Raw genomic sequence first — 13,706 nt, 5'->3', positions numbered from 1 at the left:
GCGTCCATGTTCTTTGTAGCTGTGGTGTCTGTTACTGTAAGATGTGGTGGGTCAAAGGGTTCTAGTCTTTTAAGGTTCTTCTACTCTAAAGTCTTTGTGCTGGATTTGTGTCTTGAACCTGGGTTGGAATATCTTGACAATCTGGTATCGTCTTGTTCTGAAAGTTTAGTTTTCATCATCTGGTGCTTGTCTGATACACGACGGTCCAGACCACTGTGGGGAAGAAGGTGAATTTCGATTGGCTGGTTGATCCAACCTTCACCTATTGTCACTGGCTCTGGCTAGCGAGAGAAAGAACGCGATACAATCCCAAAATGAGCGTCCTTGATAAGGTATCCAGCTTGGAGTAGAGTTGAAAGTAGGTGGTTCAACATCTGATCATCATGCGTCCTGGATGTCTTCCTTTGGAGGTTTACTGGCCTCAGAACTCTGTGGCAGGAGAACATAGTCTATCACAATGATCCGGTATGGTTTGGTGAGCCAGTTTAGTTTTCATCGTTAGCCACTTGTCCACTAGACGGTGGTCCAGACCATCGTGGTAAAGAAGGTACAGTTCCAGACTGACCGGTTGATCTAACCTTCAACCACAATCATGACTTCTGGGTAGTGACTGAAAGAATGAGACGGGAATGAGTTTTGTCTGTAGGGTGGTGTTTTGTGATGCCAAATGTTGCACCGCTTGCCAGAACTGGACACTTGACAGGTGGGGACTCTGCAGTGTCACGATAGATAACTGACTGGAACCTCCCAATATGAACTACACCCTCTTAGAACTGCGTGAACACCGGCTGCACCGGTATGGATGAACGCTTCACTTTCCCAAGTTGGGAATCGAACCAGGGACCTTCTGGCTGTGAGGTGACAGTACTAACCACTGATCCACTGTGCAGCCCCTTATTAAGAAACCTGCTCATGAAAATGTGTTTCTAAAATCATCTGAGGTAAGACACAAGACACACAGTCGCTGAATCTTTGTTTTAGATCAACAACGGTTAGTTTGAAACAAGGTCTGAAGAAGCGCCAAGTGGAAGTTTGATAACCTCGACCTCAACTTTATGCCAAAGAAGAGCGGGCATCGCGACACCTTGTCTCTCGGATCGCATTGCTACCAGAATGCATTGAATGGGAAGCGTTAAAACGACAGATCCATCAGAGATCGGGTGAGGAGCTCTGGGTAGAGTCACAAGGAGTCAACTAAGGTGCTTCAACACAGCTGGAGGGACGTCTGGAGTTATCTGCTGCCACCAAGATGGAGTCCAGGTTAGCTGAAGAAACTTGACGCATGGACGTGGACAGCTTCCTGTTTAGCAGATGATCTGAACTGAGATAGTGTCTTTGTGTCGGGGGTCTTTGCTTTTGACCAAACTACTGAAACTCTGTTTACATTCCGACCTCCAGCTGTAGGTCTCAGCTTTAGGTCGACGCATTAAAAGCTGCTGCAGCGATGAGAGTGTTCCTATTTCAGAAAGTCCAAATCTAGAATTAGTCCTCAGTGGAAGTCGAAGTTCAGGAAGATGAAACGGTAAATAGCCAATCAGCATTAGCCATGACCGACTTTGGTGAAGAGGAAGAAGATGCTAAGATGGTTGGATGGTTGGATGGATGAGCTTCTTGGTTCTCTTTACGGTTGATTTGCTGGATTCCTGGAGTGATGGTTCTCCTGTAAACACTCATTTCTGGCATCATTTTTAAACTCTCCAATGGTGTATTGGAGACGTCACCTAAAAACATCTGGCCTCTTGCAGAATGGACTTCCAGCTTCTGATCACTGTGACCTTGTATCAGGGAGGTAACTGATCTCCAACCAGCTGGAGTAACTCCACAGGTATCTACCGCTTGTTTGCAGAAGAAGAATAAGGAAGTAAAATTGTGAGGTGATGAGTTCTGTGTAGGTTTTCTATATTTCAGATCAAAGGTTCAAACACAAACAGATGGAGGTTCATTCACTCCTTAAGGATACAAAACGGATTTTAGGAAATGTTGAACATCTAAAAACTCAAAATAAACAAAAACCAACTCGAGACCCAGAAGAGAAACCCAAAGTTGTTCCACGATTAGATGTTTTTTTTTTGGCGTCTTTTCAACATTTTTATTTCGTGTTTTCAGTTTTTTGGTTTGTATTTTCAGGGTTTTTTTGGTTCTTCTTTCTTTTCAAGTTTCTTTTTTCTTCTGTGTTATCAGGATTGTCTATTTTAATATTTCTGCTTCATGATGTTTTGGGATGTTTCATTGTTTTCAGGTTATTTCAGGATGATATTTCAGGATTTTTCTGTTTTTAGGGTCTTTTTGTGTGTTTTCAAACTGTTTGAAAGTGTTTACGGATATTTAAATGTGTTTTTCTGGATATTTCTGGATATTTTAGAATATTTGAAGGTGTTGTTCTGGTTGTTTCAGTGCATTTTTCAGGATACTTCACGATGTTTCAAAGTGTTTTCGGATATTTCAGTGTTCACAGGTTGTTTAAAAGTGTTTTGGGGATATTTTAGGATATTTGAATGTGTTTTTCTGGATTTGTCAGGGTGTTTACGGATGTTTCACAGTGTTTGTCAGGATCTTTCAGGATATTTTTCAGGATCTTTCATGATGTTTCAAAGTGTTTTAGGATATGTCAGTGTTTTCAGGTTGTTTAAAGGTGTTGTTCAGGATATTTCTGGATATTTTAGGACGTCTGAAGGTGTGTTTTCAGGGTGTTTGGGGGTTTTTCGGGCTGTTTGGTCAGTTGTCTGCAGCGTCTCTGTTTTCCAGCACAATCTGACAGGAAGCTGATGCTCTGCAGAGGCTGCGGCTGTTTGGACAGATGTTCTGGACAAAACGCTGCACATCTGGACTGCTGCTGCTGGGAAAACACCTCAGGGTGGCCCTACCTGCTCCCCGGACCCGGAGGCCCCCAGGGGCCCCGGATCAGGGTCTGTTCTCCTGGTGGTCCAACGTGGAGAAAGAGCAGAAAACAGAAGTTCGGCCCATTCTAACTTTCCTGTCTGAGTTCTGATCAGTGACAGCGAAGCGCTCTGAGGAGGGAAGGAGTTAAGCTCCTCACTCACCCTCAGTGTAAACGGACACCGCTCACACTCACCTGACCCCGCCCCTCCGGACCAACCCGCCGCCGCAGCGAGCGCACTGTCCGGGAACTTCCCTCAGTTTGTTCCCGACCGGAGCCGCGGATCCACCGGGTCAAGCGGAGCTGCACTGACGGGACGGAGCACCACCGGGACCACCGGGCCGGTTCGGCTCTGATCTGGCTCGGATCTTTTCCTGTGTTTTATCCGGACGCGGCGGGTTTTCAGGTCCAGAAGGTTCGGAGGAGATCAGAAGCAGCTGCGTGACTCTGGATCCTCCAGCGGGATGAAACAGAGGAACCGGACCAGTGATTGATTGATTGGTTGATTGATTGATTGGCAGCGGGTCATGGTTCGGTTCTGATCTCATCATGGACCTCCAGCTGCTGCTGCTGCTGCTGCTGATGATGATGATGGTGATGAAGAGGAGCGGAGCCGCTGAGAGGCCGCAGGTCAGTGAACCGAACCTCTGAGAACAGAACCCGCCTCATTAAACACGAACACAGACCGAACTGGTTCCGTCACAACTTTGGTTTCATCTGAGGCACATTTTCTGTTCAGCAAAGTGAAGCTTTGAGTTTCAGTGAGAACAAAGAAAGTTGATGAAATCAGAAATATTAACAAACAGAGAATAAAAAAAAGAAAAAAGAAAAACTATAATTCTAGAAAAGTATTTGAAATAAATTTTTAAAAAAGTAAAGTATTAATAAAAATCCTCAATAATATCAGATGTAAGAAAAATATCACCTAATATAAAATAAGCTTTGATTAAAAATATATATAATTATAAATATTACAACAAAAATGAAGCACTTCCAAGAATATTTCAAAAATGTTACTAAACATGAAACCAAACATTATTTTAATTAATTAAAAATAATTAATTAAATTAAAACTAATTAATTAAAACAAAAATGTCTGAAAAAATATTAAGCATTAAAAAAAAATATTTTTAAAAATGCCCAAAAAAGGTCTGACCGGAGAAAAAAAGTAAATATTTTTACTAAATGGAGAAAAATATTAAGACATTAAACCAAAAAAAAAAAAAAAATTCCTCAAAAAGTGTTAATAAAAATCCTTAAAAACATGTTTAGAACAATACTGCTCAGTATCAGTTCAACTGCAGGTAAAATAAGATTTTTTAAAAAATGCAATAAATATTAAAACTATTTTAATAAAATCTTCCAAAAATGTTTCTGAACATAAAACTACATATTATTTTAAAATGCTATTAAGAATAATATGTACAAATATTAAAATATGAAATAAAATGTCACAAACTCTAAAAAGTATCAAACAAAATAAAACGTTTTTTTTTTTTTTTATGTCACAAACTTGTCTAATTATCTAAAAATGTAAAAAAAAAAAATATTGGTCAATGGAGAATAAAATGCTTTGGGGAAAAAGTAAAAAAAATCCTAAATATTATTATTATTTTATTAACGTAAAATATTGCAAAGTAATAATAAAAAAATCTTTAAAATATGAGAATTGTTTTAGAAAATGACTTAAATGAGGTCAGACTGAGACACAAACAGCAGATTAATGAGATTAAACAGCCGAAGAGGAGAAAACAGTAAATGAATCACTTTTAATCAGCAGATAGTCAAATACAACCAATAATGAAGCAGGAAAACGTCACTCAGATTACCTGAAAAGTGTCATTTTTTAAAGCAAAATCTAAAATCTTTGTGTTTCTGAGCTCAGATGTGATGATCGGATGATGATCTGAGTGTGTTTGATGTATTTGGGACGTCTTCAGAGTTCAGCTGCGTCTTATTGCAGCTCAGATATGAAACAATAAAGAGTGTGTCGGCTGTAACGCTGATGGATGGCAGCAGCTGTGGTCCAATAAAAACACAAAGCTGCACTAATGTGATGAACAGTCTTGACTATATCTCGTGTTGTTGCGATACTTCGGGCCCCTCGGCTCCGTCCTGGGCCCCTGCAGCAGACTTGAGCTGCCATGTTTGCAGCTGTGTTGTGTGTCTGAATGAGCAGGAACGTCTGGATTATTGTCGTCTTCGCCGTCCGGCTGCAGACTGATTACCCATCAGCCCCTGCTGCAGGCTCTCCGGAGAATATTGGATCATTTTTCAGTCATTTAGATTGAAGCCACGTGAGCAGAAAACTGTCTGAACGCTTCAACTGAGACTTTTAGAGTTTTTTTATTGTGTACGTCTGAAAGTATCTGCAGCTGTTAAAGTAGGAGAATCTGCAGATTGAGCTTCTTTGAAGCCTTTTGTGTCTCTTTGTTGTTGTTTTTTTTTATTCATTTTGTGTCTCTTTACAATCACGTTCATCTTTTTGTGGTCATTTTGCATCTTATAGTCGTCTTTTTGTGTGTCTTTGTCATTAGTTTGTGTCTCTTTGTGCTTATTTTGAGGCCTTTCGTGTCTTTTTGTTGTTGCTTCCAGCTTCTCGTGGTTGTTTTGAATCTTGCAGTTGTCATTTTGTGCATCTTTAGTGTGTATTTTTTATTGGTTTGCCTCTTTGTGGTTGTAGTAGATCTTGTTTTGTAGCTGTTTTGTTCTCTTTCTGGTTGTTTTGAGTCTTTGCAGTTGCTTTCCCACATTTTGAATCTCCAGAGTTGTGTTGTGACACATTTTGCATCTTATAGTCGTCGTTTTGTGTCTCGTTTTCATCACTTTGTGTCGCTTTGTGGTCGTTTTGAGTCTCTTTGCAGCCGCTTTTTAACACTTTGTGTCTTTGGACATGTGTTGTGATATTTTGTGGTCATTTTGCGTCTCATCGTTGTGTTTTTTTGTCTCTTTGCGGTGGCTTTATCACACTTTTTTTCACGGCCAGTCTCCTTGTGGTTGTGCATCTTTTGTTTTTCTTCTTTGTTTTGAGTCTTTGCATCTTGTAGAGGTCCGCTGTGGTTGTGTTGTGTCTCTTTGTTGTTGTTTTTTAACTCATTTTGTGTCTTTTTTTCATTATTTTGTGTCGCTTTGTGGTCGTTTTGAGTCTCTTTGCAGCCGCTTTTCAACACTTTGTGTCTTTGGACATGTGTTGTGATATTTTCTGGTAATTTTGCATCTTCTATTTGTTGTGTTGTGTCTTTTTGTGTTCATCCTTCAGCGTCTGCCTGCTTTTCACTGGTTTGTTTCTCTTTGGGGCGGCTTCACTGACTTTAAACGTTAACCGTCACTTTGAGCAAATCATCAGAAATCCTTCCAGACAAACGAGCAACAAACCGGCTGATGCATTTAAAAACTTCAGCAGGAGGTTGTGTATTATTTCCTTTTCTTATCATTTAATTGAAAAAGAAATCCTAAAACCGTCCATGTTTAACTGTGACTCCACTTCTGTCACTTCTTTACAATAAATCGTCATTAAATTCATTGTATGTCTCTGCTGCAGCCGATTTCATTTAAATTCCTCTTGTTAAAGCTGAAATAAGTCTTGGACACTTTTATTATTTAGAAATCAACAGCAGCTTTTATGAACGTCTGGTTTCACATATTGGGAACTTTTAAGCCGCTAATAAGTCCGACAGCTGTGAGTACAGATGTGAGTTCGGGTGTTTACAGCGTAACAGGCAGCAGGGGGCGCTGCTGCTGCACCGAGGGGTTAATAGCTGTTATCAGAGAAGGTTGTAATAATCCAATCTGCTGGACTTTGAGCGTCGGGTCGAAGGTTTGCGAGTCTGCGGCTGAAACGTGTTGCGGTCGGCGGTCGGACGTGGAGGAACCGAGGAGGTTCACCACCGAGTTCACATGTGGGTGACAGATATGTGAGGAGGGGGGAGGAACCAGAGGACATGAAAGAGCAGCGAGAGAAAGAACGAAGGGTTTCACATCTGTATGGAATCAGCCTCGCCGCCACATCTGTCCACAAATCCACCCGAGACTCTCCTCGTGAGAAGAAACGTCTCCGCTGTGCTGGAGCTGCAGATTCAAACAAAAAGACAGAGAAGATGGACGTGGAGTCTGAACGTGAAGCCTCAAAGCTGCCGCCAGCAGGGGGCGACACCTCTGGCTGGAAAAACAAGTCAGACTCTATGAGAAAGTCGTCTGGCATTACTGGACTGTTCTCTAGTGTTGACTGTGTAGAACAGTCTGACTGAACTTTATTATTAATATTCTGCTGTCGGGATAAAAACACTCGATAGGCTCACAGGGCAGAGCGGTGGTAAGGTGCAGTCAGACCGTTCTCCTCAGCTGCACCTCGTTATCATCCTCCAGTACGACTGAAACACTCAACAGCTGACCAATGGCCTCCAGAACAGAATTTGTCATTCTACCATTGTGAGGAAAACACTCAGCCGTACACAGTAGATGACACAACGCTGTGTAGACTGATCTGACTGCACCTCGTTATCATTCTGCTGTTTGTTTAGGGCGGAGCTAAGAACAAGCTGCAGCCATGGTGTGTAGCCATTCTCGTGGACTAATCGTAGCAGCTGGACTTGCTTGAGTTCCTTGAAGACGTTCCATCTCTCATCCAAGAAGCTTCATCAGGTCTGACTGACTAGTTGGGAGTTCCAGATATCCTGAAGGAGCCATTTTTCAGCTCAAGCAAGTCCAGTTGCTACGATCAAGCCACGAGAATAACCGTGACCTGGATGGCTGAGAATCTTCACAGACATGGTGTGAAGTCAAAACATTGATGGGGGTATTAGTTTGGTGGAATGTGGCCAACGGAGGGCTGATAACAGCAATCTACATCCGACGAGTCAGACTTGATGTTATTGAAGTAAACATTTGCCGAATAAGTTTATGATCTCAGTCAGAGCTGTGTAGACGAAACACTCGACACGTCACCAAATGTTCTAAAATAAGGTGCAGTCAGACCTTTCTACCCAGTGTGTTATAGAATGATCTGACTGCACCTCGTTATCATTCATCATCTTTGTAGTTTCCTCAAGTTCGGAGTCAGATCCATCTCTTACTCAAAATGTTTGGTTGCAAGATGATTTTTTGCAGAATTCCAAATCTGAGGCTTCAAAAGAGGAGCCCACAAACCACTCATGGTTTCATCTTTTATATACAGTCTGTCATCTTAAGCTGCGTAAACTCTGACAGAAGTTGTTGTTTCCCCCATTCGCATCAATGCAGCGAGAGCTAATGACAGCAGCAGCCCCTGGTGGACATCAGAGGAACTGCAGCTCTGAGGCAGATGATTGGTTCACCGTCCCACATGTCTGGTGTTTTTCAGACGTCTGGCAGCAGCAGAGAGACGTTCGCTCGCGGAGGAATTAGACACAAACGCTACGCCATCAACCCTCTGGGACACAAGTGGATGCATCACAACATCACGTACAGGTAGGAGGACAACATCAGGTCATGTGACCAGAGAGAAAAAGTGCAAAAACCTTGTAATTCGGTCGCTTGTCTGCCAGAAATGATAAAAAGTTTTTATATAAAGCGCCACCAGACACCAGAGTTCTGTCATTTTGAAGTTTATTTTTGCACAAAGACCTCGAGAACCTCCAACAGCTTTGGAAAAGTCTTGGTTCCTCTTTCCATCTCTGCAGCTGAAGGTTCTCCAGGAGAGTTTGTGAGATCTTCTGGATTCACAAGCTGCAAATTGTGTGTTTTCCAGGACAGATTCACAGGTTGAGGCGGTTGAGGGCGCACATGAGATTCAACATAAGTCTGAAATTCCTGAGGATGCTAACTGGATCTATTTTGTCATCTTCATGCTCTGGTTCTGCTTTCAAATTAGCAAAAAAAACACCAACTCTGTCATCTGCATCCAAACCCTTTAATATCACAGAAAATGCTGCTCTGAACTAAATCTGTTACCAGCTGCAGCGCCATCATGTGTTTCTTTTATTTCTTTTAAACCAGCATGTTGAATTGAATTGAATGTCAGTGACCGGGTCAAGGAAGCTTCACGTTTGAGTTACTAATCAAGAGACATAAATCAGAGTCTCATCTGCATATGAACTGACATTTACCTTAATTCGTGTGGGATGTCCCCATATAGAACGCATGTACAGTTTATTAAAAAAGAAAGAAAAAAAACAGAGGTCCTAATACAAAGCCTTGTGGTACACCACCATGTAACACATAATGACCCAGAGAAGAGCGATACACCTGTAACCATCATGTTACTGTCACAATACATGAAATAGACAAACTTCTATGTCTTTGTGTCTGAGTTTGAGCATTGGAATAGGAAGAGAACATTGCCCCCAATAGGCCACATTGGGAATTACAACGCTGTCCTGCAAAATATTATTTCTGCAGACTGCGTAACTTTAGTTACTACAAGGTCTTTCTTGAATCTGCAGATAAAAACATCAGAGAAACATTCTGACTGGTCCAACCAACAGCTGAAGCCCAAAAAAGTTGATTTAATATCATGTAAGACTCACAAACTCTCACACAGTATTGCCTGAATGAGAATAGCTGCTGACTGATTGTCTTTCAGTCGAAAAATCAATGTCAGCTCCGTCCCTACAGCTGATTACTTCTGCAACACAACATGAATTCAATACTAAAACATTTTATTTCAAATAATTAAAAGGTTGGATCTGCAACATGACGCGTCTGAACACAGTGTTTTTATATTTGCCTCTTGTGCTGAACACCTGCTGAGGACTCTGTTCAGCCGGTTTCATCTCTTTATGTTTTAATGTAAATTCAGCTTCACTGCTCAGATTATGCTGCTGAATTCTACTGATTGAGCTCAATTGTGCCCATTGAATGTTCTCTGATTGGCCGGTCCGCCTTTAACACAGTTTCTTTACCCTGATTCACGTCTTCCAGGCTGATCCTCCTCCCCGAGTGAGCAGCACAAATCTTCAAGCTTTACCAATCAGACACCTGACATCTGACTGTAGAGGGGGCGGAGCCTCACGCAGCCTTGCAGGCTTCACTCGGGGCAACAAAACCCTTCAATCAGAGTCCATTTACCAATGTCTGTTTATCTTTATCCATCTCAGGATCACCAAGTTCCCCAACACTCTGAACGTGGAGGACACCAGGAAGGCCATCAGCATCGCCTTCACCAAGTGGAGCGACGTGTCGCCGCTGACCTTCGCCGAGGTTATGGATGCCAACGCCACGGCCGACATCACCATCGGTACCAAAGAAATATAAAAAAAAAAACAAGAAAGTCAAAATGGACATTTGAAAACCTTGATAATGAACTTTTGGAAAGGAGAAAATTGCCCATTTTCAACCCTGTCTATTATTTTAAACATGCACGTAAAGGATCTTTATCTTTTCCTAAAATATGCACAAATTTAACTTTGTCTCATTCGACCAAAAATACGTCCCTATATACGTTTATTAAAAGTGGGCACTAAGATTTTATGATTTCTTGTCCACTTTGGGCTTTTTTAAAAACCTTTCCGTTTGGACTGCTTGACTAAAAACATTCCAGAGTTGTTTCTTTTATGTTGAAATGAATGTTAGTGAGTGTGATGTCCTGGTGCGTTAGGTTTCTACACCTTCAACCACACCGACTGCTGGTGGTCTCCTCTCCACCCGTGCTTCGACGGGCTGAACGGCGAGCTGGCTCACGCCTTCCTGCCGCCGCGAGGGGAAATCCACTTCGACAACCACGAGTTCTGGATCCTCGGCAAGTCCAGGTTCAGCTGGAAGCAAGGTAACTGTAGCAGGAGCACTGCAACCTGAAGTCATGGTGTCAGGATGTCCGACCTCCTGTGGGTTGACTCGGTGGGTTTGCTTCTGCAGGGGTCTGGCTGAACGACCTGGTCCAGGTGGCAGCTCATGAGATCGGTCACGCTCTGGGTCTGTGGCACTCCAGAGACCCTCAGGCTCTGATGCATCCCAACGCCACCTACACTGGACAGAGGAACATCGCCCAGGACGACGTCTGGGGCATCCAGAGGCTCTACGGTAACAGCTTTCAATCCAGTCCAGTTTTATTTAGAGAATTCACAGCTTCAGTCATTTCAGGGCACCTGACCAAGTGACATGAAGAATGCAGTACTTCAGTCTGAGGGGGAATGCAGTACTTGTACCTCTGAATGTGAAGCAATACCTACAGTGTTGACCAAAAAATACACACTTGTCATGCACATTATGGCAGTCTTAAGTTCCCAGTGATGGATCCTCCAATAACTTTTAATTTTCGATGATGGAATAATTGAAACACGTATCTTTGTCTCAAAAAAGTAGGTCTGTGTTTTGGTTTTAATGACAACATCGACTGGGTCAAAAATATACACACAGCAACTTAAGTTATCTGTTTTGGTGATTGGCGAAAGTTGCGTTCATCAGATTTTCTTCATGGCGTGACCTCTTAACCTCCCATGATTGCAGTCGACGACAGCTACTGACTCCTCTGAGTTAATTTCAAAACGACTCATTTAATTCACTCGTCAGACTCAGCTACAAACACTCCAGTGGGAAAGTCTGAGGAGCTCAGCAAAGCTCTGGAAAAGCAAATCACTGACTTGAACAAGTCAGAAAGTCACTTGGAGCCATTTCAAAAATGCTTCAGATCCCAGAATCAACTGTGCCAGCAATTGTATGTAAATATAAAGTGAATAGTGAAGTGGAAAAGGAACACAAGGAGTTACAAGAAACATTGGAAACTCAAGACCACCATGATATACATGGTCCTTACAAGTGGATGTGAACTTCTGTTCACAAGTGTATACGTCAGTCTGAGGCTGAATGCGGTACTTGTACTTCAGGCTGCTGCTTCTCTGCAGGTTGTTTGGATAAGAAGAGGGTCTGTGATCCGTGGGCTCGACTCGGTTTCTGTGAGCGGAGAAGGACCTTCATGAAGAAGAACTGTCCTCAGCGCTGCGACCTCTGCTATGGTGAGACCTGACCTCTGACCCCTGACATCTGATCTCTTGCCCCTGAGACTTGTCCACCATCAGGACGTCGACTCCTGGTGGAAGCTGTTGAGTCTTCAACCTCTAACAGAAACTTGACTCCATCTCATGTAATGTCTGCATCTGTTTCCCACCACAGAGCCCATGGATCCCGTGGCCACACCGACGTCACCTCCGGCCAACGTGAAGATCAAGATGGTTCCCCGGGGGAAGGTTGTGGGTTTCCGCTGTGGAACCAAAAACCCTCGCTCACCTCCGAAAGTCAGGTCAGCCAATCAATACTCACTATTCATTATTTAAAGGTTCTGTCTGAAGCTGGTCACTGCAGTGACGATTCCAGCAGCATTTATCTCTTCTACAGTCTCACCAGTAAACGTGAAGTTTTGTTGGTTACTTGTTGACTTAAATTCAACCTACTGGGTGTTTAAGACCAAACATGTAAGGCAGCATCCATCCTCTCATCTTCTGATCAGCTGGTACAAAGACGGCGAGCAGATCCTCACCTCCATCCCCGGCTACATCGTCATGAAGGACCGAGACCTCCGCATCGTCGCCAACGAGTTCAACGAGGGTGTTTACACCTGTCGGATTCATCGCCGTGGCGACATCGTGTCCGCCAACTCCTGGGCGATCCGGCTGAAACCAGAATCACCGTCCAACAGCTGAGGACGTCTGCAGGGAGACGGACAAACAGCCAATGAGGTGATGACAGGAAGGTTTGTGGAACAGTCAGATCTGTGGATTAGCAGGAGGTCACATGGTTCAGGCGGCGCCAGCAACACGTTTGGACCTTTTTCCAGGTTTTGTGATGTTCGTTCACAGACTTGTGAAACAGCTTCATTACAGAGCAGACTGTGGTAGCTCTGTGGTCCCAGCAGGGCGTCACATCACAAACTTATAATCCTGTAAAATATCGTTTATTGTTTCCTTTTTGTTCCACCTGAGCTGTTGCTGTGTCCTGGTGGTTCAAGTTTACACCTCTAACTCCTGTTACTGTGGCCAAAAAAACCTACATACATCAAATCTATAAACATGTGTTTACGCTCTACAGATGCAGACCTACACACTTTTGATGTTGTAGCCTGCACAAACAACAATTGTTATGACAGCCATGACCACTAAATTTAGCTGGCTACCTTTGGTTTGCTTTAGCTGGCTAACTTTGGCTCGCTAACTTTACCTGGCTAACTTTAAGAACTGACGCTTGCTGACTTTTGTTCATCAACTTTAGCTCTAACTAACATTAGCTGGGTAACTTTAATAACTGACGCTTGCTGACTTTTGTTCATCAACTTTAGCTTTCCAACACTAACTAACACTAGCTGGGTAACTTGGGCGTACTGGACGTAGTTTGCTAACGCTAGCTGACTAACTTTGTTTAGCTAACTTTTACAGGCTAGCTTGAACTGGCCAACTTCAGTTGCCTATCTTTAGCTGGCTAAATGTAGTGGGCTAATATTAGCTCACTAACTTTAGCTGGCAAAGTTTAGGTATCTAACTTTGGCTCGCTCACTTTAACTGGCTAACTTTAGCTTGCTAACTTTAACTGGTTAACTGTAGCCCGCTTACTTTAATTACAGTAGATTAATTACCAGAGAGAGTAATGTCACTCCTCCTGTCCCCTTTGACCTTCACCTGTTTTGATTCCCAGCAACATTTAGCTTTGACTAATGTCCACTGTAGTGAGGAGCCCATTGTTGAGTAGTGGCCATAAGTGGTACTGCAGATCATGTGATGTAAATTATTATTCCTATAGGACACAACAGAAATGAGTACACCCCTGTGAAAATGGTTCTTAATTGTATCACCTTGCAGTAATCAGATTACTTCTAAGTTGAATAGTAGCCTGTATATTTGGTTTATCCACAGACATTCATGGTGCA

General features: G+C 42.7%; 1 protein-coding gene across 1 annotated transcript; it reads left to right on the top strand.

Moving 5' to 3' along the window:
* The first annotated feature begins 3,145 nt into the window (after positions 1–3,145).
* On the top strand, positions 3,146–13,044 carry mmp23bb (matrix metallopeptidase 23bb). Its single transcript, XM_008298441.1, has 8 exons — positions 3,146–3,508; positions 8,217–8,323; positions 9,952–10,091; positions 10,452–10,619; positions 10,709–10,873; positions 11,695–11,805; positions 11,963–12,089; positions 12,297–13,044. Exons 1-8 carry the CDS (start codon positions 3,428–3,430, stop codon positions 12,487–12,489), a joined length of 1,092 nt encoding a protein of 363 aa, XP_008296663.1. The 5' UTR covers positions 3,146–3,427; the 3' UTR covers positions 12,490–13,044.
* Positions 13,045–13,706: the final 662 nt, after the last annotated feature.

This window comes from Stegastes partitus, unplaced genomic scaffold (assembly GCF_000690725.1).
Source record: "Stegastes partitus isolate 25-593 unplaced genomic scaffold, Stegastes_partitus-1.0.2 Scaffold1318, whole genome shotgun sequence".
Classification (NCBI taxonomy): Eukaryota; Metazoa; Chordata; class Actinopteri; family Pomacentridae; genus Stegastes; species Stegastes partitus.
The sequence above is the reverse complement of the archived record's forward strand: the minus strand, read 5'-3'. Positions and strand labels throughout refer to the sequence as shown.